Source organism: Oryctolagus cuniculus, chromosome 1 (genome assembly GCF_964237555.1).
Source record: "Oryctolagus cuniculus chromosome 1, mOryCun1.1, whole genome shotgun sequence".
In the NCBI taxonomy this organism is placed as follows: Eukaryota; Metazoa; Chordata; class Mammalia; order Lagomorpha; family Leporidae; genus Oryctolagus; species Oryctolagus cuniculus.
Genome location: NC_091432.1, coordinates 162,877,490 through 162,904,973, shown reverse-complemented (window position 1 = coordinate 162,904,973; position 27,484 = coordinate 162,877,490). Strand labels below are relative to the sequence as shown.

The 27,484-nt window shown below is 47.3% G+C and overlaps 1 protein-coding gene and 1 long non-coding RNA gene across 4 annotated transcripts in view; one reads left to right on the top strand and one right to left on the bottom strand.

Annotated features, from left to right (window-relative positions):
* DMRT1 (doublesex and mab-3 related transcription factor 1) overlaps positions 1–10,258 on the bottom strand; it is a 116,518-nt gene extending 106,260 nt beyond the window's left edge. The window contains exons 1-2 of one of the 2 annotated variants that reach the window (XM_017341623.3): positions 9,724–10,258; positions 6,127–6,310 (exon numbers count right to left, since the gene is read on the bottom strand). In XM_017341623.3, coding sequence (XP_017197112.1) covers positions 6,127–6,310; positions 9,724–10,065 — 526 coding nt within the window. In that variant the 5' untranslated portion in view covers positions 10,066–10,258. The remainder of the gene's footprint in view (positions 1–6,126; positions 6,311–9,723) is intronic. The other variant, XM_002708188.4, reaches the window with a different exon arrangement.
* The window catches only part of LOC127493735 (uncharacterized), a 45,460-nt gene continuing 26,687 nt past the window's right edge, over positions 8,712–27,484 (top strand). For both annotated transcript variants that reach the window (XR_007924205.2, XR_007924204.2), the window contains exons 1-3: positions 8,712–10,214; positions 10,810–10,905; positions 25,268–25,320. This is a non-coding gene — a long non-coding RNA (uncharacterized lncRNA). The remainder of the gene's footprint in view (positions 10,215–10,809; positions 10,906–25,267; positions 25,321–27,484) is intronic.

Below are 27,484 nucleotides of genomic sequence, written 5' to 3'. Positions count from 1 at the left end.
GTGGGGTGGTGTGTATTGTGGTACATGTAGCAGGTTAAGCCATGGCTTGGGAAGCCTGCATTTCGTATCTGAGGACCTGGTTTTGAGTCCTGGTTACTCCACTTCCAATCCTGCTTTCTGCTAACGCATCCTGGTAGATGCCAGATGATGGCTTAAGTGCTTGGGCCCCTGTCACCCACATGGGAGATCTGTATGGAGTTCCAGGCTCCTGGCTTCACCCTGGTCCAGCCAGTGTTGCTGGGATCTGGGGAGTAAATCAGGAGACAGATGATCTCTCTGGCCCTCTCTCTCCATGTCACTCTGCCTTTCATGCAGATGAAAACAAACATTAAATAAAAACTACATGGAGACAATGTTCTGTTTTCAAATCACCACATTTCATGTCTGTACAGTGTCTAGGCACTTAAGACACAGAAGGAAACATGTTGCGCTGCAGTCATAGGCTCTCTCTCACTCTATGTTCTGAAAGTGGGCTCACTGCTGAGAAAGAGAAGAGGAGGAAGCCACCCCCCCCCCAGTTTTATGTACAAACCCAGCGGACCCTTCCAGCAGGGGAAGAGACATAAAAGGGGGCCGCGGACCACAGGAGAGGCCGGAGGTGTTGGTGGCGGCGACGAGAGGGGGCAAGACTGTAGGAGGTGGCTTCTCTGGGGGAGGTGGATGTGAGCATGGAAGTCCAGAGTGCTCCAGAAGGGAGGGCCCCAGAAGAGATAACATTCAGGTCCTCACAAAGGACACATATGCAGAAGGGCACCGTCTACAATGCAGCCCTTCATCTGACAGTTTCTGAACAGAAGGCAGAGGCCAAGAGCTGCTGTACAGACCTCAGAGTGAGTACAGGCTGTGGGTGTGCAAGACTCTCAAGCAAAAGGAGAATATAAAATAAAGCCAAGTAGAGCCCAAATTTACAAAGAGAAATAACATAATAACATCTAGGATTTTTTTTAAGTCAGCTGATAATTTTGGAAATAAAAAAGTAGATATCACACTAAAATTTTTTAAATGAAACTATGGGCAAAATGCTAAAGTTGCTATTAATCATTGTCATTGGTAGCCCCAAAATGCTCATCTTTTTTTCCCTATGTGCCCCCAAAACAGACGGGAAGAGACTCTTTGCTAGCTAACAATATGCCTGCAACATATGATCCTGTTGGCAGGATAGGAAAAGCGGGACTCAAACTAAATATTTGCCCATCAACTGAAGACTGGATAAAGAAATTATGGGATATGTACTCTATGGAATACTACACAGTAGTAAAAAAAATGTAATCCAGTGATTTGCAACAAAATGGATGAATGTGGAAAACATTATACTTAGTGAAATATGTTTTCCATGATCTGTGATAACTAATGGAGTACCTAAAAGGTAATCTATAGAAGTGAAATTGACACTTTGAGAAGCAATGACTTGAACAGCACTTGTCTTGACTGTCGAGGAACAGGCTTTTTTTTTTTTTTTTTTTCTTAATGGACAACGAGACTGGGAATGGGAGAAGGAGGAGGTGGGGTGAGAGTGCCAGTGAGAAGAAGCACTATATTCCTAAAGTTGTATTTATGAAATTTGTACTCAGTAAATAAAAGGTATCTTTGGAGAAAAAAAAAATCTCATCTCTGAAGACATGGCCTATGTGAGATGGTAGATTGGGGCTAACATAAAGCCACACATGTGGCCATTCCATCAGACAAGACTGAAAAATGTGGTTGTTTCTATTAAATGTGGCTTGCAAATAAGGTAATACCTTAACAATAGAAACCTGATTTTAAAAAAAGGCTATTTGGGGCCAGCACTACAGTATAGCAGGTAAACCTGTCACCTGTGGTGCCAGCATCCCATATGGGCGGGCACCAGTTCGAGTCTCGGATTCTCCACCTCTGATCCAGCTCTCTGGTATGGCCTGGGAAAGCAGTGGGAGATGACCCAAGTCCTTGGGCCCCTGCACCCATGTAGGAGACCCAGAAGAAGCTCCTGGCTCCTGGCTCCTGGCTCCTGGCTCCTGGCTCAGTGCAGCTCTAGCTGTTATGGCCAACTGGGGAGTGAACCAGTGGATGGAAGACCTCTCTCTCTCTCTCTCTCTGCCTCTCCTTCTCTGTATAACTCTGACTTTCAAATTAAATAAATAAATCTTTTTTTTTTTTAAAGGCTATTTCCTTCCACGGTCAAAGATAAAATCAAAAGGACTCTTTTATACCCTCTGTTCAAGGACTACCTAGTTAATCTTCAAATCAATCTTAGCCAACAACTGGCTAACAACTGTAGACTTTATTTAAATATATTTTATTATATTTATTTGAAAGGAGGGAGAGAGAAAGAAGGACATAGAGATGGAAAAAGGTCTTCTACTCATTCACTCCCCAAGTGGCCACCAGGGCTGACCCCAGGATGAAATCACAAGCCAGGAACTCCATCTGGGTCTCCACATGAGAGGCAGTGGCCCAAGCATTTGGGCCATCCTCCGCTGATACTTTCCCAGCACATTAGCAGGGAGCTGATGGGACTTGAACCCAGGACTCAGGCCGGCACTCCAATATGGGAGTCTGGGGTTACAGGTGGTGGCTTACCTCCCTGCACCATACCTGGGGTCCCTGCAAGCTTTCCTCTAACACACAGTATTCTACTCAAAGGGGTGAGTTCACCAGCAGCACAGCCACAGTTCGGTGAGGCCAAGCTCTTTCACAGTATACTTAGAATTCAGCCAGAATCTCAGCAGTACTTCCTGAACACTTCTTACTCTGACTTTTGGCACTTTCAGGAGACAGAAAGAGATAACTAAGAAGCTTCAAGGACATAAAAACCTCCTAAATCTCACCGAGTTGCTGGCCTTGAAACAAACAGACATCAAGCAGTAGAAAGGTTAGCAACTTGCTCCCAGGTAAGCCAGATTTCTGGGTTTTATTATTCCATGACAACTACAACTTTGGTCTCTAAATAATTTAAATCCCACCTTGCACCTGTACAGGATGGAATTCTAGGCCACTGAAAGTTCCAAGCTGTAACAGTGAAAAGAATGCTAATTTCACACAAGCAGAACAACACAGTCCTTTCATGTGAAATACATAATCATACATACATATATTCACACACATGTCTAGCTATACATGAAAAGGATAAATAGGTCAGTCTCTACATATAGTCAGCAATCCTGGAGTGACAAAAAGAACTGCAGGTTGGGATTGGAAGAACAGTTATCTTTCATTAACACCACTGTGCACTCTGTTATAAACATCTGCCAAGGACCTGCATAAACTCAATGTTATTTTAAATAAATACAAACTCTGTAAAGTATAAGTTATGGAAGTGTTAGTTGTAGCCATCTAAGTTAGGCTCCATTTGCTCCACACAAGCATCAGGACTCTGTTCTCCCCTACTCTCCCCACCCCCTCTACACAGTTAGCTCTTCAGGCTCACATCCCAACTCTGGGGGTCAGCCGGGCACCCTGTGAACATTGACAATCTGTGGCTCCCACCCCACACAGGTGAGCTGGCCAGCAAGGGCCATCTCCCTTCAGAAGGCAAGTCCTCCGGGGCAATGCTACTCCACCTGTAGCCAAGCACACTAGCATCACACACTCCTGGCTTCCACATTCCTCTTCCTTTTTTGTTCAAGATTCCAGAGTGTCTCTACAGTCTATCAGCTCCAGAGGCACGGAAAGGGAATCTGGCTCCATCCTCCTTGACCCTGAACCCTCCACCTCACTCCCCTGCAACTTCTTTGTGTGACTCTCTCCCTTTTACCAATGCTCAACTACCCAGCAAGTACCTCTTTGCCACCTGAGATCCCTCTCTGCACGTCTGGCATCATAGAGAATGTACAATCACACCATGTCCCTCCCCGTGATGTGGACTGCAGGACATCAGACAACACGCAGAGTCCAGCTCTGCTGACCTACAAAACACCCAGCATTGATGCTGATCATGAATGTCCGCCCCTCAAGACTGGCGGCTGCAGACTCCTGTGCTGAGGGAGAACGGCAGGAGCCTTCCACTATGCAAAGTCTAGCACTGAAAACCCCCTTTACTCATGAGACCAGCCCCCATTCTCATCTCAGGCTGACAGCTAAACCCACAAGATGGCTTGTGATCCCATAATCATTTTGTCTTGAAGCCTGCAAAACACCTTCTGAAATATTCTTTTCTTACTACAAAAAGCAAAGTCTGGAAACCATAACAGGAACATACACTATGAACAACCAATTCAAAAACAAACAAGAAGAGTACCTAACTCTTTGTAAACGACAAAACCCACAGCTCAACATGCAGAGACAGCCATGCACACACACCTACCTGGGAACTTTGTCATCTGCTTACCTTGTTTTTCTTTGGAATGGCCAAGGCTCACAAGAGCCCTCTCACGTTTGACAAGAGGGAACAAAAGATCCAAGGAGCTTTAGTGCCTTGTTGGGTGCTGTACAGAGGCTTAGTGACATACAACTCAGCAACTCATGAAAGCTCAGCTAGGGGTGCCTTCGGCAAGGCTGGGTTTCACCGAGCCTGAGCAGGCTCTCAAGACCTCCTATGACTCTCAACATGTAGACAGCGGTGCCCACCTTACCCACGGCTTCACTTACCACCATTTCAGTTACCCATGGTTATAGTCAGCTGTGCTCAGTCAACAGTAGTACATAAATACTACATGGAAAATTCCAGAAATAAACCATTCATAAGTTTAAAATAACTTTTATTACACATATATTGCACTTTTCTATTTTACTATTAGTTACTGCTGTTAATCTCTTACTATGCCTAAATGAGCAACCAAACCATCATCAGCTGTGTGTGGACATCAAGGGTTCAGTACCATCCATGGTTTCAAGCATTCACGGGGGTCTTGGCACACATTCCCCCAGGGGAAGCTGGGACTACTGTCTTTAATTGACAGAAACAACAGGACTGCGCAGACCTTTGGCAGAATTCTTAAGAGTTCCTGTATTTTACACCAGTGCCTTCAAACACCAAGATGAGAATGCACTATCCAGTATGGCGACCCTCAGCTGTAAATGGCTACTGAGCACTTGATGTGTGCCTGGTGCCAAAGAGCAATGAAAGGCTGCTATTTCATTCCACTGCAGTCAATGTGACTTAAACAACTGCATGTCACTAGGAGATCCCATAAGGGTCACTGGCAGCCCTCGAGGGTGGCTGTGGGGATCACGTGAAGACCCACTCATTTGAGCTTTGGATTCAGGTACTCTCTAGCTCACTCAGCGTGGCCTCTCCCACAACTTCCTCACCGCAGTCGTCACTGATGTTGGGGGCTGAGACCTCCTCCTCACTTAGGGAGCCTCTCTGAGAATGGTGCAAGATGAATGAGGGCACACACAGCCCTAGGAACAACGAGTGTTTGGCAGATGCAGTGAATTCGAGCCAGTGTGGTGGGCCTTCCCGGGTCACTGCTCAGAGGTTACGCCTGTCAACACCTAGGATTTGCCCTGTTCAGACACCTTCTCCAGGCACGTCCTCCCTGCTAGAGAACCGGACTTCAGGGGCCACAGCTGTGACATCACAGGTTAGGCCTCCACCTGCAGCAACGGCATCTTATATGGGTACCAGTTGGAGTCTCGGCTGCTCCACTTCCCTTTCAGCTTCCTGCTAATGCGCCTGGGAAAGTCACAGAGAATGGCCCAAGTCCTTGGGCCCCTGCACCCATGTGGGATACCCGGAGGAAGTTCCTGGCTCCTGGCTTCGGCCATTGCAGCCACTTGGGGAGTCCTGGCTCCCGGCTTAGTGAACCAGCAGATCAAAGATCTCTGTCTCTCTGTAACTCTGCCTTCCAAATAAAATAAATCCTTGAAAAAACAAACAAACAAAAAAACAAAACTGACTTTGGATTCTAGGTTACGAGGACCTTCAGCCTCCACTCAGGCGGCCAGAGCAGAGCCAGGTAGACCAAGATACGTGAACCACCTCAGTGCTCTCTGACACACAGGGATTCTGACAAGGGTCTGGGAGCCAGGAGCAAAGCAAAGCAGAGCATCAGAGGTAGGACCCAGAGGACACTCCCAAGCTCTCAATGTTCTTCCAGGCTGGGGGGTGGTGGTGGTGGTGGGGGTGTCCCGAGGCTGCGCTGCTGCAACCCTGCTCCCTCCAGTGTCCTCCAATGAGCCCCACGCCTCCTCCCCGGCCCGTACCTGAGGCTGCAGTGCTGGAGGTGCTGGCCGGCGGAGGCTGCGAGGAGCTGCTGCTCTCCGTCATGAGGCACGGGTTGCTGCCGCTGTTCTCTCTCTTCACAAGCAGCTCGGCAGCACTGGGCAGCGGGATCGGGTGGCTGATGCCCAGCTCCTCCTCCTGGGCCTGCTGCCTTCTCAGGGCCACCTGGAAGTGCAGGACAATGCGTCACCCCTCAGCAGGCAAGAATCACCTGTGCAGCTCTGCCAAAGCCCACTCAAGCCCCCACTCACGCTGGGACCCAATTCACCAGGTCCCAGATAGTGAGGTCTGAAGTCCTCTAGTGTAGCCAAAGCTGAGAAATGGCTGAGGGCCCAGGGGTCTGGCCCACAGCAGGTGCTCATATTAAAGAAATGTGTGTGGATCCTCAGGACATAACAGTGTGGGAGGTGGAGAGACCAGGAAACACTGAAGTCAGTCACACTGGGATCAACCAGGAGAAGTCAGAGGCACTCAGACTAGGAAGCAAGGAGAATGGGCTCCCTCTCAGCTGCGGTCCACAGACGTGTAAAATGCCATCATATGCTATGAATGCAGACCAGAGTTGAGATTAGATGCCAAGTCATTCACTGTTTAAGTTAGGACAACAGGAGACAAGCAAGCATGCAACTGCAAGCCAACATGTGCTAAAGGCCAAGGCTAGCTATACACCAATCCTACAGAAGACATCAGGGACAGGAACCATCTTTAAAACGCAGGAATCAGCCTGACCCGGCATTGGAAACCAGCCTTGAAGAACTGCATGCGTAGGACTCAGGACAGCAAAGCTGAAAGGGCAGAACACACTGGAAGACTCTGGAACAAGGTGTGCTGGAAAAGCAAGGGCTGCTGAGGAACCCGCTGAGTCCCTTTTCCTAGAAGGGGATGGGGTGGGGGCGGGGGTGGGCGCTGGGGCCACAGAACGGGAGCAGCAGGCAACAGGGCTCCAGGCCGGAGGGAAGGGAGCCAGGTGAGCAGCCTGACCCAGCCTAAGACAGCCTGGTCCCTCTTCTCCTTATCTTCTCTTAAATAACATTGTTAAAGCTTGCAAAAACTTTTAAGAAAATAAATTGCGGCCTTGCTTATTACTCCATGTAACAAAAAGAGGCTTTTTGTTGAAACTGACTATTGATGATGACATGAGAAAGTGATGCACCTGAACCTCAGAGCCCCAGATACAAGCCGAAAAGGGAGAATCAGAAACAGAACCATGTTTCCATATTGTTTAAGGACAATGGCAGCCCAAACTTAGACAACCAATTAATTTGGAAGTAACTTTTACTCATCACCAGAGTCTTCAGTTTAGAAAAATGAACTTCCAAAAAATCAATTAAGACTAAATTAAACTTAAATCTTGGATTTTAAATTGGTCAACAGATTTATCCTATCAATGGCTTTGGCAGAAACAAATTTTGAAAAAGCCCTGCAAATCTCTTTAGTATATTAATGCATATTTATGCCTTGTTTTATAGAAACTCAGACCATACAGTTTATTCCATGAACTAAGGACACCTTTGTAAGATTTTCTCTCCAGGTTTCTTAGGAAATGTTATTTAATTTGGGAAGGGGGAAGCAATTGATTAAAAATGCAGTTGTTTTAGAATCACACATTCCTGCAGATCAATCTCAATTTTTTTTTTTTTTTTACAATTTCAAATTAGTTCAGGTTGACCAAACAGCAACCATTTTATGAGTTTTTAAGGATTCATCTAGCACAGTACAAGCGTTCTGGAACGGAAAATACTGAAGTTTCACACTGCACGAGTAACCTGGAGTTGCTTTTGATTTAACATACAACGTCCTTAAAATTACCCTATTGACAGAGGCTACTCTACATTAATGCCCCTACTTAAATAACTAATATTACATTTTGAGGGAAATTCCCTCCAAGTCTACTCTCCACACTAAATATTTAAGCCCACAACTAAATGCTGAGACCATTTTTTTCTACCTGCTAGTCCGTAATTTTTTCAAGTTGTTGGCCAACCATTTGAACACTTCATAAAGTCGGTGTATTCTCCCCGCCCCCCACTCTACATTAAAATGAAAACCCAGGCGTCAACTAAGGAAAAACCACCATTTTCTTAACTTACACTCGCAATACCTGCGGCCAACACAGAATTTTAGGCTCATTTCTAAACGCCGGCGTACACACTAAGCGTTCGCCGTTCTTACGTTGAAGTCCTTCACAACGGAAGATACCTACGCGTTCCTTAGCAAACGCAGCACACCGTTAGCAAGCGTTTCTCCCGTGTCTTTTCACTTCAAATAACTTGGGTTAAAAACATGAAACCATGTGTAGGTGGAAAGAATGTTTTATTGTCTTTGAGAAACCCTTTTCGAACGCCAAGGACGTGAACTCCCGTCGCTGAGGTGTTTAAAAAAAAAAAAAGTACGAACAGCCGACAAAACTCTGTATGCGCGCACTTCCGCCGCGCGCCGCTCTCTCTGAAATTCTAAGTTTTAAAATACACGCAAAGCAACCTGCACTGGAACAACCAGAGGTGGGGGGAGGCCAAACATTTTTAAACGTTAATAACATTTCCAGCGTGCTCAAAATGGCTGTGACGCCAAGCCTGCGTCCTCCGGCGGCGAATACGAAAGGCCGCCGCAGCGCACCGCCGACCACGCTGCGCCGGCGTCCACGCCGCGGACTGTGCCAGAGCAGACAGGCTTCCGACGCCCGACCCCGAGAGCCGCGGCGCGCGCAGCCTCTCGCCCTACCCCCCGCCGGCCTAACGGAGGCCCCCGCGTGGGCGACCCCTCCCCCCAGGACCCGCCTTCGTTTAGAGCGCAGCGCAGACGAGCGGCGCCGCAGGGGAGCCCCACGAGCACCGGAGGGGGCGGGGGGAGAACTTTGCAACCTTCCGCTCGCTCGGAGAACCGGGTCGGAGACGGGGGGGAGGGGGGGTCCCCTCCTTCAGCTGCAAACCCCGAAGCTCTGTTAGCCGGCGGCATTTGGAATCCCAGACTGTTCGGAGCGGGGGAGTCAGGGATGCCTGGTACCGTCGAGTAAAGTGAACCCCGCAACCCTAAGGGGGCAGAGTTAAAAATTTCAGGGAACCCCACAACCGAGCTCAAAGGTGGGGTTCATAGATGGTGAGCCCCCACCTTTCACCACCAGCTAGGTGAACCCTGCGAATCCGCTGGGAGGGGTCGCATATCCTGAGAACCCTACAGCAAGGCGCAATCCCCGTCTTCACTGGGGGGCGGTTTAAGAGATCGCGACACCCCTCCCCCCCGAGCGGAGCGAACCCTGCAAGTCTCCGCTTCTACCGTGGTGTTGGGAGTTCGAGGGGCCCCCTGCGGCAGATGAATACCCGCAACTCTGCTGCAGGGCGAGACCGGGGATCCCAGGGGCTCCCGAGCGGAGTGAACCCCGCGACTGCGTCTACACCGGCAGAACAGAGACGCGTCCCCGGCCGTCCGCATCCGGCGTCGGTGCGCAGCCAAGCGCCCTGAACCCCGAGCGCGCCACTCGCGTCCCTCCCGAACCCGGAGCCTCGTGGCACTGGCCACGCCGGAGGACTTTCTCCGAAAAGCTCGGGGCTGAACCCCGGTTCCCGGCCGCCAGCACTCACCTGCGCGGCCATCACGCGCTGTCTCTCGGCAATCAGGTTGCACTTCTTGCACTGGCAGTCCCGCCACATGCAGAAGCGCTTGTGGCCCTTGAGCGGCGACGCGTAGCCGTGATTCCTGCAGCGCGCACACTTGGGCAGCCGTGGGGACTTCTTGTTCGCGGCGCCCACGCCAGTCGCCCCGGAGCCGCCGCCGCTGCCCCCGGCGCCCGACCCGCCGGCCGCCCCAAGCAGCGCTCCGGCCGCCTTGCCGAAGCCTCCAGCCTTGCCCTGCGGCGGTGCCCCCGGGGCGTGCGGAGCCTCCGAAGGCGTTGAGGGCTTGCTGAAGGCGTCGTCGTTGGGCATGGTGTCCCAGGAAGAAGCACAAGACTCTCCGGCCGGCTCTCCCGCCTGGGGACGGCTGCAAAGGAAGCACCCAACCGACGGCGAGGCTGCCGCGGAGGAGGCGGAGGAGGCGTGTGCGCCGCAGCCGGAGGTGCAGCCCGAGTGGCGAGGTAGGGACACGCAACGCCGGGAGTGGTGGGGGGTTGTGCCCTTTCTACTTTTGGCGCGCGCGCGGCCGGCGAACTTTTGGATACATTTCAGAACGTTCCCGGGATGGTTGGGCGGGAGAGGGTGAGCCGCCACGCCCACTGCCCCCCAACTCTAGCCTCTGTGCAAGCTGGCAGCTGCAAGCACTGAGGCTGTTGCTGCAAGGTCTGCAAACGCAGGGAAAGGTACATCGTGGCCCCGGGATGATGTGACCCCACCCCCAGCTCCCCTGGGTACCAAGGTCGGCCTGTCTGAGCGCGCAGCTGCTGCACTACAAGAGCTCAGCTCCCCAGGCCTGGAGCAGCAAGCTGCAAGGAGGAGGTGTGGGCCACCCCGTGGGGGTCCTCCAGCTCGCTTCCCCCCTGCCCCCCACGGTGAAGCACATTCTTGGCGGTGGCCAAGTAGGAAAACGCTTACAACTGGGTATGAGGTTGAACCCCTGAGCAAAGATGGCTCTGCCTTTATATCAGCAAATGAGACCCCCCCCAAAGCAGGGGGGATGGGGGGCACAGGTACACCCAGAATGTTAAAGGTCTGGCCTTTCATTCCTGCCTCCAGGTTCCTTGGCTCTCAAGAGTGCCACCTCCAGCTAACTTTCCTATTCGGTTCTGGAAGCTCGCTCTACACTGAAGATGGGTGCAGTTTTCACTGAAGGTAAATTATGCCTTTTAAAAACCAATTAGTCATCTTAGAACCTTCCCTGGGGTTCCCACCCTGGACTCCAGGCCCCTGCCCGGCTCTTCCTGTCCTTGCGCGCTGCAAATCCGTCCTTAGCCTGCCCTTCACAGTTCTTCCCCACACATCCACGTGTTCCCCTAAGGCCAGGCTTTCACATTAGTTCTTTCATCTGGTCCCTCCGTTAGTCTTCCAGAATGTTCCAGGGGCCCTTGTATTGGCTGGTTGCTTCCCATTTGAAAACCAGAAGTTGAAGCTCTGAGGCTGAGTCTTAAAACAACTCTTGGTTTCTCAATCTTTACGGAGATCTACCAGCTTGGGAAATCTCTGTTGATGATGCCTAACATGCCCATTTGCTTAGTGCCACTTCCCTAACCTTGCATTGGCTGTTATCCACCTGGGGCTAGTGTTAGTACTTGCCTTCCAGTTTCTGCACCCTACACTTAGGGTGCCAGTTATTCAGAGGAGCATGGTCACCCACTTGGCTTCTCATCAAAATGGCTGTCCAGGAGCCATCTCTTCCACCAGCCTGGCACGTTGGGCACTGTACTCTCAAATCCTGTAATCCACCTTCCTCGCTCTAGTTCTGAGGCCCTTCTCTCAGGCCATTTCCTAAAGAAGTTTCTGCCCTTCAATGCCTCCTGCCCTGGCCACAAAGCCAGTAAAGTGGTCATAACAGTGGCCAGGAAGCAGCCTCCATCCCATTTTGGAACCTCTTGAAGGATAAAATCACAGCTTGATTCAGGAAAACCCATTCCTTTAACTCTTCCTTTAAAACATGTGCCAATTACTTTTACCCACTATTTGTTTTCCTACACTTGCACATTAATATGTAAACTGGAGTTCAGTCATTTCTAAGGACCAATGTAGCTTTAGAGAATTCAGTAGATGAGATGCAGGAAGAAGCACCGTCAAATCCCAAATTACAGGGAAATATGGGTTCCTTATAAGCATCACATTGCTGGAATCTGATGGAGGGATTTTTAAGCCAATGGAAAATGTGCTAGGAACCTGTGTGGCCAATGTCATGAAGCTAATAGTCTGTAAAGTTTTTGGTTGCAACCCACAGAGGAGGTACCAGACAGATGTTCCAAAAGGGACAGAGGAAGGACCCAAGAATGCACAGCATCATGCTGGGAATTTTGAGTAGCATGCCCTGTTGTTTCCTTTCTTCCATTAAAAAAAAAAAAAGCCATAAACGTAATGATGCAGATCTGCATTTATTGACTTAGAAATATGTCCAAGAAATACCAATAAGTGAGGGGAAAAGCAGTTTTAAAACAGGTCTTGGGCCAGTGCCGCGGCTCACTAGGCTAATCCTCTGCCTGCGGCGATGGCACACCGGGTTCTAGTCCTGGTCGGGGCGCTGGATTCTGTCCCGGTTGCCCCTCTTCCAGGCCAGCTCTCTGCTGTGGCCAGGGAGTGCAGTGGAGGATGGCCCAAGTCCTTGGGCCCTGCATCCCATGGGAGACCAAGAGAAGCACCTGGCTCCTGGCTTCAGATCAGCATGGTGCACCGGCCACAGCAGCCATTGGGGGGTGAACCAACGGAAAAATAAGTGAGACCCTTCTCTCTGTCTCTCTCTCACTGTCCACTCTGCCTGTCAAAAAAAAAAAAAAAAAAGGTCTTGTATAATTTTTTTTATTTTTAATTATTTGAAGGCAGAATTAGGGAGAGGCAGAGATCTTCCATCTGCTGGTTCACTCTTCAAATGGCTGCAACAGCCAGCGCTGGGCCAGGGCAAAGCCCGAACCCAGGAGCTTCATCTGGGTCTCCTCTGTGGATGCGGGGGCCCAAGGACTTGGGCCATCCTCTGATGCTTTCCCAGGTGCATTAGCACGGAGCTGGATCAGAAGCGGAGCAGCTGGGACTCTCAACTTGCACCCACATAGGATGTGCCAGCGCTGCAGGCCAAAGCTTAACTTGCTGTGCTGCAGCACCAGCCCTGGTAAAAACTTCTCAAATATGACCCCAAAAGCACAAACGATAAAAGCAAAATATTGAAACAGCATCAAAATTCAGAATGTGCTTGTGCTTTAAAAGACACCATTAAGAAAGTGAAAAGTTACAGACTGTGAGAACATATTTAGAAATTAAACACAGGGCACATCAAGAAATTCATGGAAAATGGAATTGTAAGATAGTTCTTTTGGTGCAAAAAGAATTGAAATACAGGCATAACGTTTTCATTGTGTGAATTTTCCATGAACTTTTTGAAGACACCCACATTCGATAAAAGACCTGAACACAGAATACATAAATAACTATTAGAATCTGATAATAAAAAATGAATTACTTAGTTAAAAACTGGGCAAAAATTTTCATCAAAGATAACATCTGAATGACCAATAACCATGTGGAAAGATGCTCAAAATCAGTAATTAGGGAATGAACTGCTGGTCAAACCACAGTGAGGTGTGATTTCCTGTCCACTGGGATATCTGTAATCAAAAAAGTAGACTATATAGCCAAATAGCCAACAAATGTTGGCAAGGATATAGAGAAACTAGAACTAGAGAACTTTAACTGGAATTGCATAGTGCTGGTGGGAATATAAAATTGTATTGCCACTTTGGAAAACTTACTATATGACCCAGCAATTTTATTCCTAGGTATTTACCTGAGAAATGAAAATATATGTTCATGAAGATTTGTACATGAAAATTTTAAAAAGAAAATTCATAGCATCGCTTCTCAGCCTTTTGGCTAAGATCAAGTGTGTGTAGAAAATTCATAGCAGCATTTTTCATTCACAATCAAAATGTCCATGAGTTGCTGAATGAACTGTAGTATATCCAATCAGTGTTTTTTTCAACCATTGAAAAGACTAAAGTAAAGTTATAGCATGGATGAACCTTGAAAAACATTATGCTAAGAAATTGTATTCAGGGCCGGCGCCACGGCTCACTAGGCTAATCCTCCGCCTAGCGGCGCCGGCACACCGGGTTCTAGTCCCGGTCGGGGCGCCGGATTCTGTCCCGGTTGCCCCTCTTCCAGGCCAGCTCTCTGCTGTGGCCCGGAAGTGCAGTGGAGGATGGCCCAGGTGCTTGGGCCCTGCACCCCATGGGAGACCAGGAAAAGCACCTGGCTCCTGGCTCCTGCCATCGGATCGGTGCGGTGCGCCGGCCGCAGCGCGCTGGCCGCGGCGGCCATTGGAGGGTGAACCAACGGCAAAGGAAGACCTTTCTCTCTGTCTCTCTCTCTCACTGTCCACTCTGCCTGTCAAAAAAAAAAAAAAAAAGAAATTGTATTCAAAGACCAGTTATTTTATGATCCTCTTTATTTTAAGTATCCAGTACAGATAAATCCATGACCATATGGAGAGAATAGGTCAGCAGGTGCCAGGGGCTGAGGGAAGGAACTGCATGGGTGCAAATGGTACTAAGGAGGTCTTTGGAGTAATGGGAGGGTCTAAGATGGGATTGTAGTAATATTTACAATACTCTGTAAATTTACAAAAATTATTGGTATGATTAAAACTAATTTTTATGATACATAGCTTATACCTTATGAAGCTGTGGAAGATTTTGAATTGAAAGACAAAAGATGAATTGTACTGATGTACAATTCAGTTCCATTTTTGAGAAACTAGTGTGTGCTTGTATCTGCCTGAGTAGGTTATTAATACTGAGTGATTGGATTGTGAATGGTGCTCTCCATCTGCTTTGTTTGTTACCTGATTTTTTAAAAATACTTAGACATTACTTTTTCTATCAGAAGAAAAAGTACATGATTTTATTGGTCAGACAGCATTAACTCAATGCTTAGCTTCGAATCCCAGCTCTGTGACCTCAGGCAAGTTACCTAACCACTCTGTGACTCAGTATCTTTCTCTGAAAGGAGGGGGAATAATAACACCTACCTCAAAGTGTTGGGGTGGGGGGAGGGCGGCGCCGTGGCTCACTTAGTTGATCCTCCGCCTGCGGCACTGGCATCCCATATGGGTGCTGGTTCTAGTCCCGGTTGCTCCTCTTCAGGTCTAGCTCTCTGCTGTGGCCCGGGAGGGCAGTAGAGGATGGCCCAATTTCTTGGGCCCCTGCGCCTGCATGAGAGACCAGGAGGAAGCGCCTGGCTCCTGGCTTTGGATCGGCGCAGAGCCGGCTGTGGCAGCCATTTGGGGAGTGAACTAACAGAAGGAAGACCTTTCTCTCTGTCTCTCTCTCTCTCACTGTCTATAACTCTACCTGTCAAAAAAAAAAAAAAAAAGGAAAGAAAAAAAAGGGTTGTCAGGCAGACTAAGTTAGTTAAATATTCGTGACGTACTCACAATACCATCTGTCACATAGTATGTCTGTTGTCATTGTTATCGTTTCATATTGGAAAGAGTAAGGAATGTGTAAAGATGCTTAAAAAGTTCCTGGAGATGGAATTTTTAAAAAGACAGGTTTATCCTGGTGCAGATGATGTTTTTAAGTCTGTAAGTAGTTTTCATTAAGGCAGGTTCTAGGGAGATGTGTAGTATCAGCATGTATTTGTCCACGAAGTCTCTGAAGGTCCCTTGTGTACTCCTGTGTATACCCTTCCATGTGTTGGAAGTGCCTTTTGGGAGAGGCAGCTGTATCAGGAGGCATCAAAGATGTGTTCTTTTTACTGTGCACTTTGTTCATGAAATACCGTTCGCCCCACGTCGTGGCACAATGGGTCAAGGGAAAATGGCATACGTTGCTTCCGATCATAATATATGAAGTGTGATGCTAGATCATAATATATGAAGTGTGATGCTACGGGAGTCAAGAGTGTTAAGCGTGCAGTTGTGAGACCTTCTGTTAGTTCACCCTGGAGTACACGAGAGGCACTCCAGGGACTGGCCCCAGGTGCTTGGGCTCATGGGAGAAGCAAGGCTGGCAAAGTCTGGAGTGTTTCATGGAGGAGGCTCTTGCTTGAGATGAAGACTGAACCGCTCTATAGCGGCACAGGACTTGAGCAGGCAAAAAGGAGAAAACAAGGGCTGCTAGGTCGTGGGAACACGGGTGGAAGCTGGGAGTGAGCCTGTGGGTTGGGGGAGAAGGCGCACAGACATGCCAGTCTGGTACACAGGAGTTGAGCTGGAGCCCAGCAGAAGATAAGGTGGAAAGATAGCATGGCACCTTGCCTACCAGTGAGGAATTTGGCTTCTATCCCCATAGGCAGAGAGAGAGAGTGATGGAGGCTTTTGTCCTTGAGGTATCAGAGGAATGAGCGTGTTGGTTCTGCCCATCACTGTGTGGTTTGGACGGGCCACCTCATGTCTTTGAGCCTCTGGTCCTTACATGAGGACAGCATTCTCATGGGGTATTTCCAAAATCTGGCAGAAAATGGAATTTAAAAATGGATTTATTGTGATGCAGAAACATCTTGAAATACATACATACAATGGGTCTTCAAAAAGTTGATGGAAAATGCCCATTATGAAAAGATTATGCCTGGATTTCAAAATGTTTCTGCACCAAATGAACTCGTTTTCAAAATTCCATTTCCACTGAACTTTCTGAAATACGCTCGACTTTCTAAGGTGTCTGGCATGCAGAAAATGCTTGATGGTTGCTAGTTGCTGATGCTGACTACAGTTAGAACAAGAAGAGCAGGAGGAACTTAAAAGTGGAGGATGCTGGCTGAACCTAGGTGTTCAGAAAGATGTCTGAATTGTTTCAGTGGAGCCTAATTTGGAGCCACGAGTATCCATGCAGAGACAGCAGTCAGAATCCTGTAGGTGGTGACAGAAAGGAATATGGGTTTGGAGTCCACAGCATTAGTCTCAGCTCTGGAGCAGCTGTGGACCAATGGGCAGATTGCTGACTTTTGGGCTCCATTTCCTCATCTGGAAATTGGAAGTACCCTGAGAATCACTTTGATGATGCACTGATTGATGTATGTCAAGTGATTCTAAAGGTGCCTTCGAGAGAATAAGGACGATCCATCGTAGTGTGAGCTAATATTGTTTTAAAATTCTGTAATCAGAGTTTTGTATCTGGAAGGAAGATGAGGGGAATAGGAAGCAGTTTTTAGGGTCTGAGCAGTTTGCTAGTTCTTCTGATGTGAAGTGTTCCCAACCAGGTAATTAGGAGCCCAACTTGGAACCTGGAAATGAATGACAAAGCCCTTAGGTAGCAAACATCTGCCACAAAGCACATCCTCCTGACCCTGTCTGAGCATCTAAAGTGAGCTGCGTGCTCGGAGGCAGACCAGGGCTGCATATAGGCAGGGTCAGAAGGATGGAGCTGGTGGGAAGGGACAGCACAGCACTAAAAGCACGGGGGCCCAGCCTGTTAGCCTGGACAGTCTGTTAACCAGTCTGCAGGGGGCATCGCTGCTTTGTAAAACTGCCTAATCCTCCACCTAGGCTAATCCTCCACCTAGCGGCGCCGGCACACCGGGTTCTAGTCCCGGTCGGGGCACCGGATTCTGTCCCGGTTGCCCCTCTTCCAGGCCAGCTCTCTGCTATGGCCCGGGAAGGCAGTGGAGGATGGCCCAAGTGCTTGGGCCCTGCACCCCATGGGAGACCAGGAGAAGCACCTGGCTCCTGGCTCCTGGCTTCAGATCAGCGCGATGCGCCAGCCGCAGCGCGCTGGCCATGGCGGCCATTGGAGGGTGAACCAACGGCAAAAGGAAGACCTTTCTGTCTGTCTCTCTCACTGTCTACTCTGCCTGTAAACAAACAAACAAACAAACAAAAACAACTGCCCAGTGACCGATTTTCACAAGCAAAGCCACAGAGCCTTGTGAGTTACCAGCAAAGATGAAGTCATGTTCAGCTCATTACACTCTCTCTAAGAAAATAGTGTAGGGGCTGGCACCATGGCTCACTTGGTTAATACTCTGCCTGTGGCGCTGGCATCCCATATGGGTGCCGGGTTCTAGTCCCAGTTGCTCCTCTTGCAGTCCAGCTCTCTGCTGTGGCCCAGGAAGGCAGTAGAGGATGGGCCAGGTGCTTGGGCCCCCGTACCCATATGGGAGACCAGGAGGAAGCGCCTGGCTCCTGGCTTTGGGATCAGCGCAGCACCGGCCGTGGCGGCCATTTGGGGAGAGTGAACCAATGGAAGGAAGACCTTTCTGTTTCTTTCTCTCTCTTACTGTCTGTAACTCTACCTGTCAAAAAAAAGAAAAGAAAATAGTGTAATTATTTTTCCTCAATAAAAATAGTTAAAATTGTAAAATTTTGCCATGTATCTTTAAAAAAAAAGATTTATTTTTCTGAGAGGCAGGCTCACACACAGAGGGAGAAATAGAGAGAGGTCCTCCATCCGTTGGTTCATTCCCCAAATGGCTGCAATAGCCAGAGCTTGGCTTATCTGAAGCCAGAAGTCAGGAGCTTCCTCTGGGTCTCCCATGTGGGTCTTTCACTGCTTTCCCAGGCCACCAGCAGGAAGTTGGATCAGAAGTGGAGCAGCCGGAATTTAACCCTTCCTGGTTGGGATGCTGGCACCACAGGCAGAGGCCTAACCTACTATGCCACAGTGCCAGCCCCAAGTTTTTTTTTTTTTTAAGATTTATTTTATTTATTTGAAAGACAGAGTTACAGAGAGAGGTAGAGACAGAGAGAAAGGTCGTCCATCTGTTGGTTCACTCCCCATATGGCTGCGGTGGCTGGAGCTGAGCCAATCTGAAGCCAGGAGCCAGGAGCTTCTTCCTGGTCTCCCACTCGGATGCAGGGGCCCAAGGACTTGGGCCATCTTTTACTGCATTCCCTGGTCATAGCAGAGATCTGGATTGGAAGTGGAACGGCTGGGACTAGAATCGCCAGCTGGGATGCCGGCACTGTAGGGCTGGGCTTTAACCTGCTGGGCCACAGTACTGGCCCCAAAGCCCCAAGTTTTGGCATGTAAAAAAAAACATTTGTAAAAAAAAAAAAAAAAAAAAAAAAAAATTTGTTGTCTAGAAAAGCATTGAACATGGTACCAATTAAAGTGATTCAGATAAAACACATACATAACCCAGAGAAATAAATTTATTTTAAAGATAATAGTAGTGACTTTCCAGTATTAACAACTGTTTTGAGGATATCATTATACAGATTCCTGTTCATCTAAAGACAAACAAATGATTTACTATCCTAAACTTTTCCTGTAGAATCAATTTGTAAAACTTCAAAAGGAAATTTGATTTAAGACATGTTTATGAAGTTGAACTTGATAGGGGAAAATAATAATAGTAGTGTTTGATATTATGAAGACCAACAAATGTCAAATTGCAATTTTAGATTTTTTTTTAAAGATGTATTTATTTATTTGAAAGGCAGAGTTACACACAGAGAGGGACAGAAAGAGAGAGAGAGCTTCCATCCGCTGGTTCACTCTCCAAATAGCTGCAATGGCTGGGGCTGGGCCAGGCCGAAGCCAGGAGCCAGGAGCTTCTTTCAGGTCTCCCATGTGGGTGCAGGAGCCCAAGCATTGGGCCCTCCTCCACTGCTTTCCCAGGTGCATTAGCTGGGAGCTGGATCGGAAGTGGAGCAGGCAGGTCTTGAACCAGTGCCCATATGGGATGGGAGCAGTGGTGGCGCAGGCAGTGGCTTTACCTGTTTCCCACAGTGCTGGCTCCCTATTTTAGATTATAAACTCACAAATGCCTTATTATAAGTGCTTATTTAAAGAGGAGATTATTGCTTGCTTTATGTTAAAGGTCCACCCTAAATTATCATCTATTTATTTAAGTACTTTCTTATCCAATTCATGCTTTGGTAAATTGAGACCAGGCCAAGAGTGTGCCTTCTGCTCTTAGAAATTCAGAGAAACAGTGTGGGGCAGGAGCTGTGGCTTAACAAATAAAACCGCCACAAGTATCCCATATGGGTGCCGCTTTGAGTCTTGGCTGTTTCACTTCTGATCCAGCCACCTCTTAATGACCTGGAAAAAGCAGCAGATGATGGCCTAAATACTTGGGCCTCTGCACCCATGTGGGAGATCCCAATGAAACTCTTGGCTCCTGGCCTTGTCCTGGCCCAGCAATAGCCATTGCGGACATCTGAGGAGTGAACCAGAGGGTAAATCTTAGAGAGGAAAAAAAAAAAAGTGGAGGAAATAGTGAAAACAAATCCTGAAATAAAATTGCATTTAAGAGTTTCAGGATGAATTGGAAGTTAAAATGTATACTAGCAGAGGTGCTCAGATACATCCCCTAATGGGTTCAGTAGTCACTATCTTGCTGATTTCTTAGACTCTTAACAAAATTTTAAGAAGGCAAACAGATTAGTAGTGCTAATACTTCCAGAATAAATAACAATGTAAATGTGCTGATATTTTTACCAAAGGCCACTTACATGGATTAGTAAGGGAGGAATAGTAAAGTGAATATTTTGTGACTGATTCAAAGTTTAAAGGTTGAAACTTTAAGTAGACACACATATATCAGCTATTATGTATTTTATTCAGTTTTTTTTTTTCAAGGAAGGCCTTGTTAGGTTTCCACTTTACCAACTAATGGGAAAAAACTACACTTTTTCACTAATTACTGAACAAAGAATGATGAGGTGGAAAAATAGTGAGGATGGGTACGTATTCAAGGCCAATGATTAGGGTAACCATTATCACAAATAAAACTATCCTAATTAAAAATCATTGCAACTATAAAATGACAAAAATGAATTATCTTTGTTTATCTGTTTCTATACTGACACCGAAACACATTGTTTGAGTTGGTTATGTGATTTCTGCCATTTGGCTGCTATGACTTGAAAGGTCCAGCGTGCCCTTAAGCAAGTCTGACTTAAGGCACACCAGTCATAAGTATGGTCCCGGCATGCGCGTAGAGAAAGGGACGAAAGAGTTCACCCTAGAAAACCTCGGCAACAGTTGGCTGCCGCTGGAAGGCGCGCTGAGGCATTGAGAACACAAACACCCTGGGGGTCGGAGCTGGGCAGGGGGCTTGCTGGGAGAAGTTGGCTCTCAGAACAGTATTTGGACTAAAGAAGTCAAAAAGCGGTGGCAAGCCGACACAAGCGAGAATGAGATGTCCACGAAGGGACCGAGATGCGGCACGGGGCGACATTCACGTAGCCCCGACTCTGTCCTTGATAATAGGCACACGATGCCCTTGCTGTGTGTTCTGGAGTCCCACCGGGAGCAGGCTGGGGTGTGTTCACTTATTACTTCCTACAAATATTAATCAAGCTGGGAATAATCCAAGAAAGGGCCACGAAGCAATACATGCCGGCTTGCACGGTGGAACCCCAGGTTCCTCTTCCTGGAAGCCCCAAGGAAAAGGGTTCTTGGCTGGGGCGTTCCTGGCCCACAGCCACCACCTTTACTACCACCCCTCTCCCCCTCACCACATGATTGGCACCATCTTCTGCCCACTGCGGTGCAGGAGGGCCTGGCGGGGGGAGACGCCTGTCCCCGCCCTTTGTCAGACCAGATTTCTGGCCGGAAAGACGCTGCCCCTCCCTAATGATTGACGGGGAGCATCTGTGTCCTCCTGCCTACAAGCGGAAGTCCAAGGCTCTGCACTTCAGTATTGGCGTCTTGGGTGTGGGGGAAGGTGGCGACGGGTGAAATTGATCCGTTTGCGTCTGGCGAGAGGTCTGCTGCCGCCTGGAGTAGGAGTACCCTGTAGCGTACTTAACTGTTGCGTGGGACATACGCTAAAGAAAATTCTTCCTTATGTATTTGAAATTCAGGCCTATTTTTGCTTGCTAAATCTGACAACGCTACTTTTACAAGGGTCTTGGAAGCGAAGACTTGTTAGAAGAACAACAATAAAAAAAAGACCCTTTAGACCAGGAGTAGGTGAGCCAGAGTCTAGACTCAAATCTAGCATGCGGTATGTGCTTGTATGGCCTGTAAGTTGAAAATGGTTTTACATGTTTACCAGGGTTTGGAAGGACTTAAAAAGTAGACTCTTGTAACACATATAAATGGTGGGAAGTTTGTAAAAGGTTTGTTTATTTGAAAAGAATTATAGAAGAAGAGGGAGAGACAGATCTTTCCTCCACTAGTTCACTCCCCAAATGGCCACAATGGCCAGAGCTGGGGCCATCTGAAGCCAGGAGCTTCTTCCCTCGTCTCCCATGCGGGTGTAAGGGCCCAAGCACTTGGGCCATTTCTGCTGCTTTCCCAGGTGCATTAGCAGGGACCTGGTTGGGAAGTGGAGCAGCCGGATTCAAACTGAATGCTGCTGCTGCAGGCAGCAGCTTTACCCACTAAGTCGCAGCGCCGACCTTAAATGACAGGAAATTCTGATTTCAGTATGCATACAGATCTATTGCAACACAGTCAGCACCTATTCCTTTTAGGTGCTGTTTGTGGTTGCTTTGGAGACTACAAGGGCAGTGTTCTGTAGTTGCCGTAAAGGCTGGCCGACAAATCCTAAAATATTATCTGGTCTACCCCTGCTGTGGAATTCCATTTTGTTGAGACTCGCAATAGGAGTTTTTGTTTTAATGAAGATAGGTCAAAATGGGATAATGGGTTTGGTGGTCTGTGCAGAGTGTTTTGTAAAAGGCAGGCTTGGTTTAAAATAGTGTCCTGTTTGTGCTGTTCAGACAGTCCCCCTCCCCCAGTGCCTGCTGGCTGATGAGTTGCAGGATGCACAGGAGAAAACAAAGATCAGATCCCTGTAGAGCTCCTGATTATCAGAGGAGATGGCTGTGAGTGTCCTGTGAAGTGTTATTAAGGGCAACACAAGGGAGCAGCTAATTTGGGGAAAGAGAGGAGAGTATGCACAGAGCCTAGCCTTCACCAGGGAACGGGAGAGGAAAAATGCCTGTTGCAGCCCAGCATCAGGATAGCGTACAGAAGCAGTCAAGTGCATGATATATTGCAGAAATGAAGGAAAGTTACAAGGGGCAGATGATGGCAGGTGGGGAGGGTGCAGGTAAAGATAACAGCAGTAATCTGCAGAATTCACATAACAGCTTTCTACATGTCACTGTTGGATTTGCTCCCCATATTTATTCACTGAGGTATCACAGCCGTTCTTGAGCACAGATCTGGTCATGACCTGAACTTTATAAAGGAAGAATCTAAGCAGCACAGAAGTTAAGGGGAAGCAGCAGGGTTGGGCCCAGGCTCCGTTTCTTAGCCACAACCTGGAGAGGACCGTGCTCATCTCTTGTCCTTCAGATAGTGGCAGTGGGCACAGGTGCACAGTGAAAATGAAGAAGCAGCTGTTTTTCAGACTCTGGGACCGTCTCAGACGATTGTATGAAAGGTGCTAGCAACTCAGGTGGTCTACACCGCGTGTTTTTGGAGCCACAGCAAACACAGAGGCAGGTAATTAATTAAGTGGTAAGTGTCACGAAGACTAAATGAGGTAGAAAATCAGAGAGGAGAGGAACATTTCTGCTCATAGCGTATTGTGACTGGTGTCAGAGGAGCTGGCTTTGAGCCGGCCTTTTGGACAAAGGGAAACCAGGGGGTGTGAAGTCTGTAAATCTTTTTGTGGCTCACATTGTGGCACAGTCTGTTAAGCCCCCACCTGCAATGCTAGCATTCCATATGAGCACCATTTGGAGTCCTGGATGCTGTGTTTGCAATCCAGTGCCCTGCTAATGTGCCTGAGACAGCAGCAGAAAATGGCCCAAGTAATTGAGCCCCTGCTACCCACATGGGAGATCCTGATGGAGTTGTAGGCTCTTGGCTTCAGGCTGTTTTATATACATACATACATACATATATATATTTAAAAGATTTATTTATTGGGGCTGGTGCTGTGGCTCAGCAGGTTAACGCCCTGGCCTGAAGCGCCGGCATCCCATATGGGCACCGGTCCTAGTCCTGGCTGCTCCTCTTCTGATTCAGCTCTCTGCTATGGCCTGGGAAAGCAGTAGAGGATGGCCCAGAGTTACACAGAAAGAGGAGAGGCACGGAGGGGGGTGGCTTCCATCCACTGGTTCCCACCCCATTGCCCGCAATGGTCCGAGCTGCACTGATCAGAAGCCAGGAGCCAGGAGCTTCTTCCAGGTCTCCCACGTGGGTGCAGAGACCCAAGGACTTGGGCCATCTTCTACTGCATTCCTAGACCACAGCAGAGAGCTGGATTAGAAGAGGGGCAGCTGGGACTAGAACCAGTGCCCATATGGAAAGCTGGTGCTTCAGGCTAGGGTGTTAAGCTGCTGCGCCATAGCGCTGGCCCCGTTCAGGCTGGTTTAGCTCTCGGCTTTGCAGCCATTCAGGGAGTAAACCAGCAGGTGGAAGATCTTTTCTCTCTGTATCTCTCCTTCTAACTTTGCATTTCAAATAAATAAATATATCTTTTAAATATAAAAATATTTTATATTTTATAATATATTTAAATAAATATGTACATTTTATATTTCTTATATAAAAATTTTATATAGATATTATATAAAATATTTATATGTAAATGTTATATATAAATAAATAGGTATTATATAAATTTTATATAGATTTTATATATTTTATATTTTATAATATATTTAAATATATATTAAAATGTATTCTATAAATAAGGTATTTTATATATAAGTAAAATATATATAAAATATTTTATATATAAATATATATATATTCTCCATCTTTTATGTCTGATCTGCTTCCCAGCTGTATCCCCAGCACCTACACTAGGCCCTGTTACACCTATGGGGTTCATTAATATTTGTTAAATTACAGTGGATTATACATATATATTATAAATACACACACACACGAGATTTTCCTAAAGGTCAAAAGTTAGAAGATTCAAAAAGCTGGAGTGAAGGTCCTTTCACAGTGCCCCCAGTCACCTAGTTCCCCTCCACAGAGGCAAGAAGGTTTTGGAGGGCTGGCACTTTTGGTGTAATGGGTTAAGTCTCCACTTGCAGTGCTGGCATCCCATGTAGGTGCTGGTTCAAGCCCTTTCTGCTCCACTTCCAATCCAGCTCCCTGCTGGTGGCCTGGGAGAGCAGCAGAGGATGGCCCAAGTCCTTGAGCTGCTGAACCCATGTGGGATACCTGGAAGAAGCTCCTGGCTCTTGGCTTCAGCTTGGCTCAGCCCCAGCAGTTTCAGCCATTTGAGGTATGAACCAGCGAATGGAAGATTCATATCCCCCGCCCCCCTCTCTTTCTCTTTCTTTCCCTCTCTGTATCTCTGATTTTCAAGTAAATGAATCTTTAAAAAAAGAAAAGAGAAGGTTTGGATTTTTCTGAGATTTCTTACAGTTATTGTATGCATATCCAAGCAAATACATACGTGCATGTTATGTGTTTAGTCTCCGCTGTCCTTCCACACAATTTTTATTACAAATGGCAGCATCGTGTCTGTGTTACTCTATACATGGCTTGTGTTAGTATATATCTATATATATATTATAGCATATATGTATTATAGCATATATATATGTATATATATATATATATATATATATACTGTGTTAGTATATACTGAGATCATTCCCTATCGGCCCATACCTTTTCCTCTATATCTTTTACAGCTGCACCCATTGCCTGGATGTGCCACACTGTACCTAGACCCCTATGTGACTAGGTAGGTTTTGCTCTTCTTCCTTTGCTCTTCGAAGTAGTATCACAATGAAGGTGTATGGATGTTGAATGAAGATCCTGTGAGAGAGCTAAGATGACTTAAAGACACAGTGATCAACGATACTTTCAGATTAGCCAGGAATTCCCACCTCTGTGGATGAGAGACATGCACGGGAGAATGACAGGAGCAGAAGTGGCCCAATCAAGGAGAGACACAGGGCTTGGGAACCAGGCACACTTGAGTCCTGCCCTTGTTCTGCTCTTTGTGACCTGTATTTCCTGGGTTTTCACATCCAAATTGCAGAAGGTGATGTTCTTAGACCAGGAAGATGAAATTAAAAATTTGAGATTTTATTATTGTTTGTAGCCCTTGTCTATACTTTTACAGAGCAGTGTTTTTTCTACTTACTACTTGTTGAATTCTTTCTTTAGTGGAGGATTAAGCTGTGGTTATAAAGTAAATTGAAAGTATGTAATTGTAAAAAAATAATAAAAACAAGGAAGGAGACAGAAGGGTCAGAGGAAGGGAGGGCAGAGTGTGAAGTATTATTATGCTCTTTTGTTTTTTAAAGACTTATTTATTTATTTGAAAGTCAGAGTTACACAGAGAGAGGAAAGGCAGAGAGAAAGAGAGGTCTTAACCATCCGATGGTTCACTCCCCAATTGGTTGCAATGGCTGGAGCTGTGATGATCCAAAGCCAGGGGCCAGGAGCCTCCTCCAGGTCTCCCATATGGGTGCAGGGGCCCAAGAACTTGTGCCATTTTCCTGCTGCCTTCCCAGGCCACAGCAGAGAGCTGGATCGGAAGCGGAGCAGCCAGGCCTCGAACTGGCGCCCATATGGGATACCAGCACTGCAGGCCAGGGCCTTAACCTATTGCACCACAGTGCCAGCCCCTATTATGCTCTTGAACTGTATATGTGAAATACATGAAATGTGTTCCCTTTATATAAATATCAAAATGTTAATGAGAGAAAATAAATAGATGACTTAGGTACACTGTCCACAGGGAGGAATTAATTCTTGCTTTCATCTCCATGTGCTGCCAGGTTGTAACCCTCAGAATTCTCTTTTTCATGCTTCTCTTTGCTCTTTTATTCCACTTACCCTAACAAAACAACTTAATGATCTGGAGGGCTACAGCATGGATGAACACTGAAAACACTGTGTGAAGTGATAAAAAGCCAATCAAAAGGACTACAGAGTGTTGAGCCCTCTTACATGAAATGCACAGAAGAGAAAAATCTAAAAATGGAGCATTTTCTAGGGCTAGGGTGTAGGGAGGAAGTAGGAAGTGATTGCTAATGGGCATAGAGTTTCTTCTTGGGATGATGAAGCATTTTAAAATTTAGTTGATTGCATAATACTCAATATACTAAACCATGCTAAACTGTATACTTTGAAGGGGTAAATTTTTGACATGTGAATTAAACATCAATAAGTTATTACTAAAATGGCTCAGACGTAGAGGAAGATGGGATAGAGAGACCCGAGAACATCAGGGAGACAAGAATGCAGACAAGGTGCAGGTCTTGCACAGAAGACCTGAACTTCTGTCCTGGCTCAGCCTCCAACTGGCTGTGTGATCTTAGCCCCTTCACTGTTCTGTGCTCTGTATGGCTCCTTAAAAAAATAAAACAAGGGGCAGGGGCCGGCACCGTGGCTCACTTGGTTAATCCTCCGCCTGTGGCGCCGGCATCCCATATGGGCGCTGGGCTCTAGTCCCAGTTGCTTCTCCTCCAGTCCAGCTCTCTGCTGTGGCCTGGGAAGGCAGTAGAGGATGGCCCAAGTGCTTGGGCACCTGCACCCACATGGGAGACCAGGAAGGGGCACCTGGCTCTCAGCTTTGGATGGGTGTAGCTCTGGCTGTATGAGCCATTTAGGGGGTGAACCAATGGAGAGAAGGCCTTTTGGTCTGTCTCTCTCACTGTCTAACTCTATATGTCAAATAAAAATAAAAATAAAAAAAAACAAGGGGCAGGTGTTTGGTGTAGAAGTTAAGACACCACTCGGGACTCCTGCATCCCATGTCAAAGTGACTGGGTTAGAGTCCTCGTTCTGTTCTCAATTCCATATTCCTGCTATTGTGCACCGTGGGAGGCAGCAAGTGAGGGTTCAGATAGGTGAGTCCCTGCTGCCCATGTGGAAGACCTTGGTTAAGTTCTCTT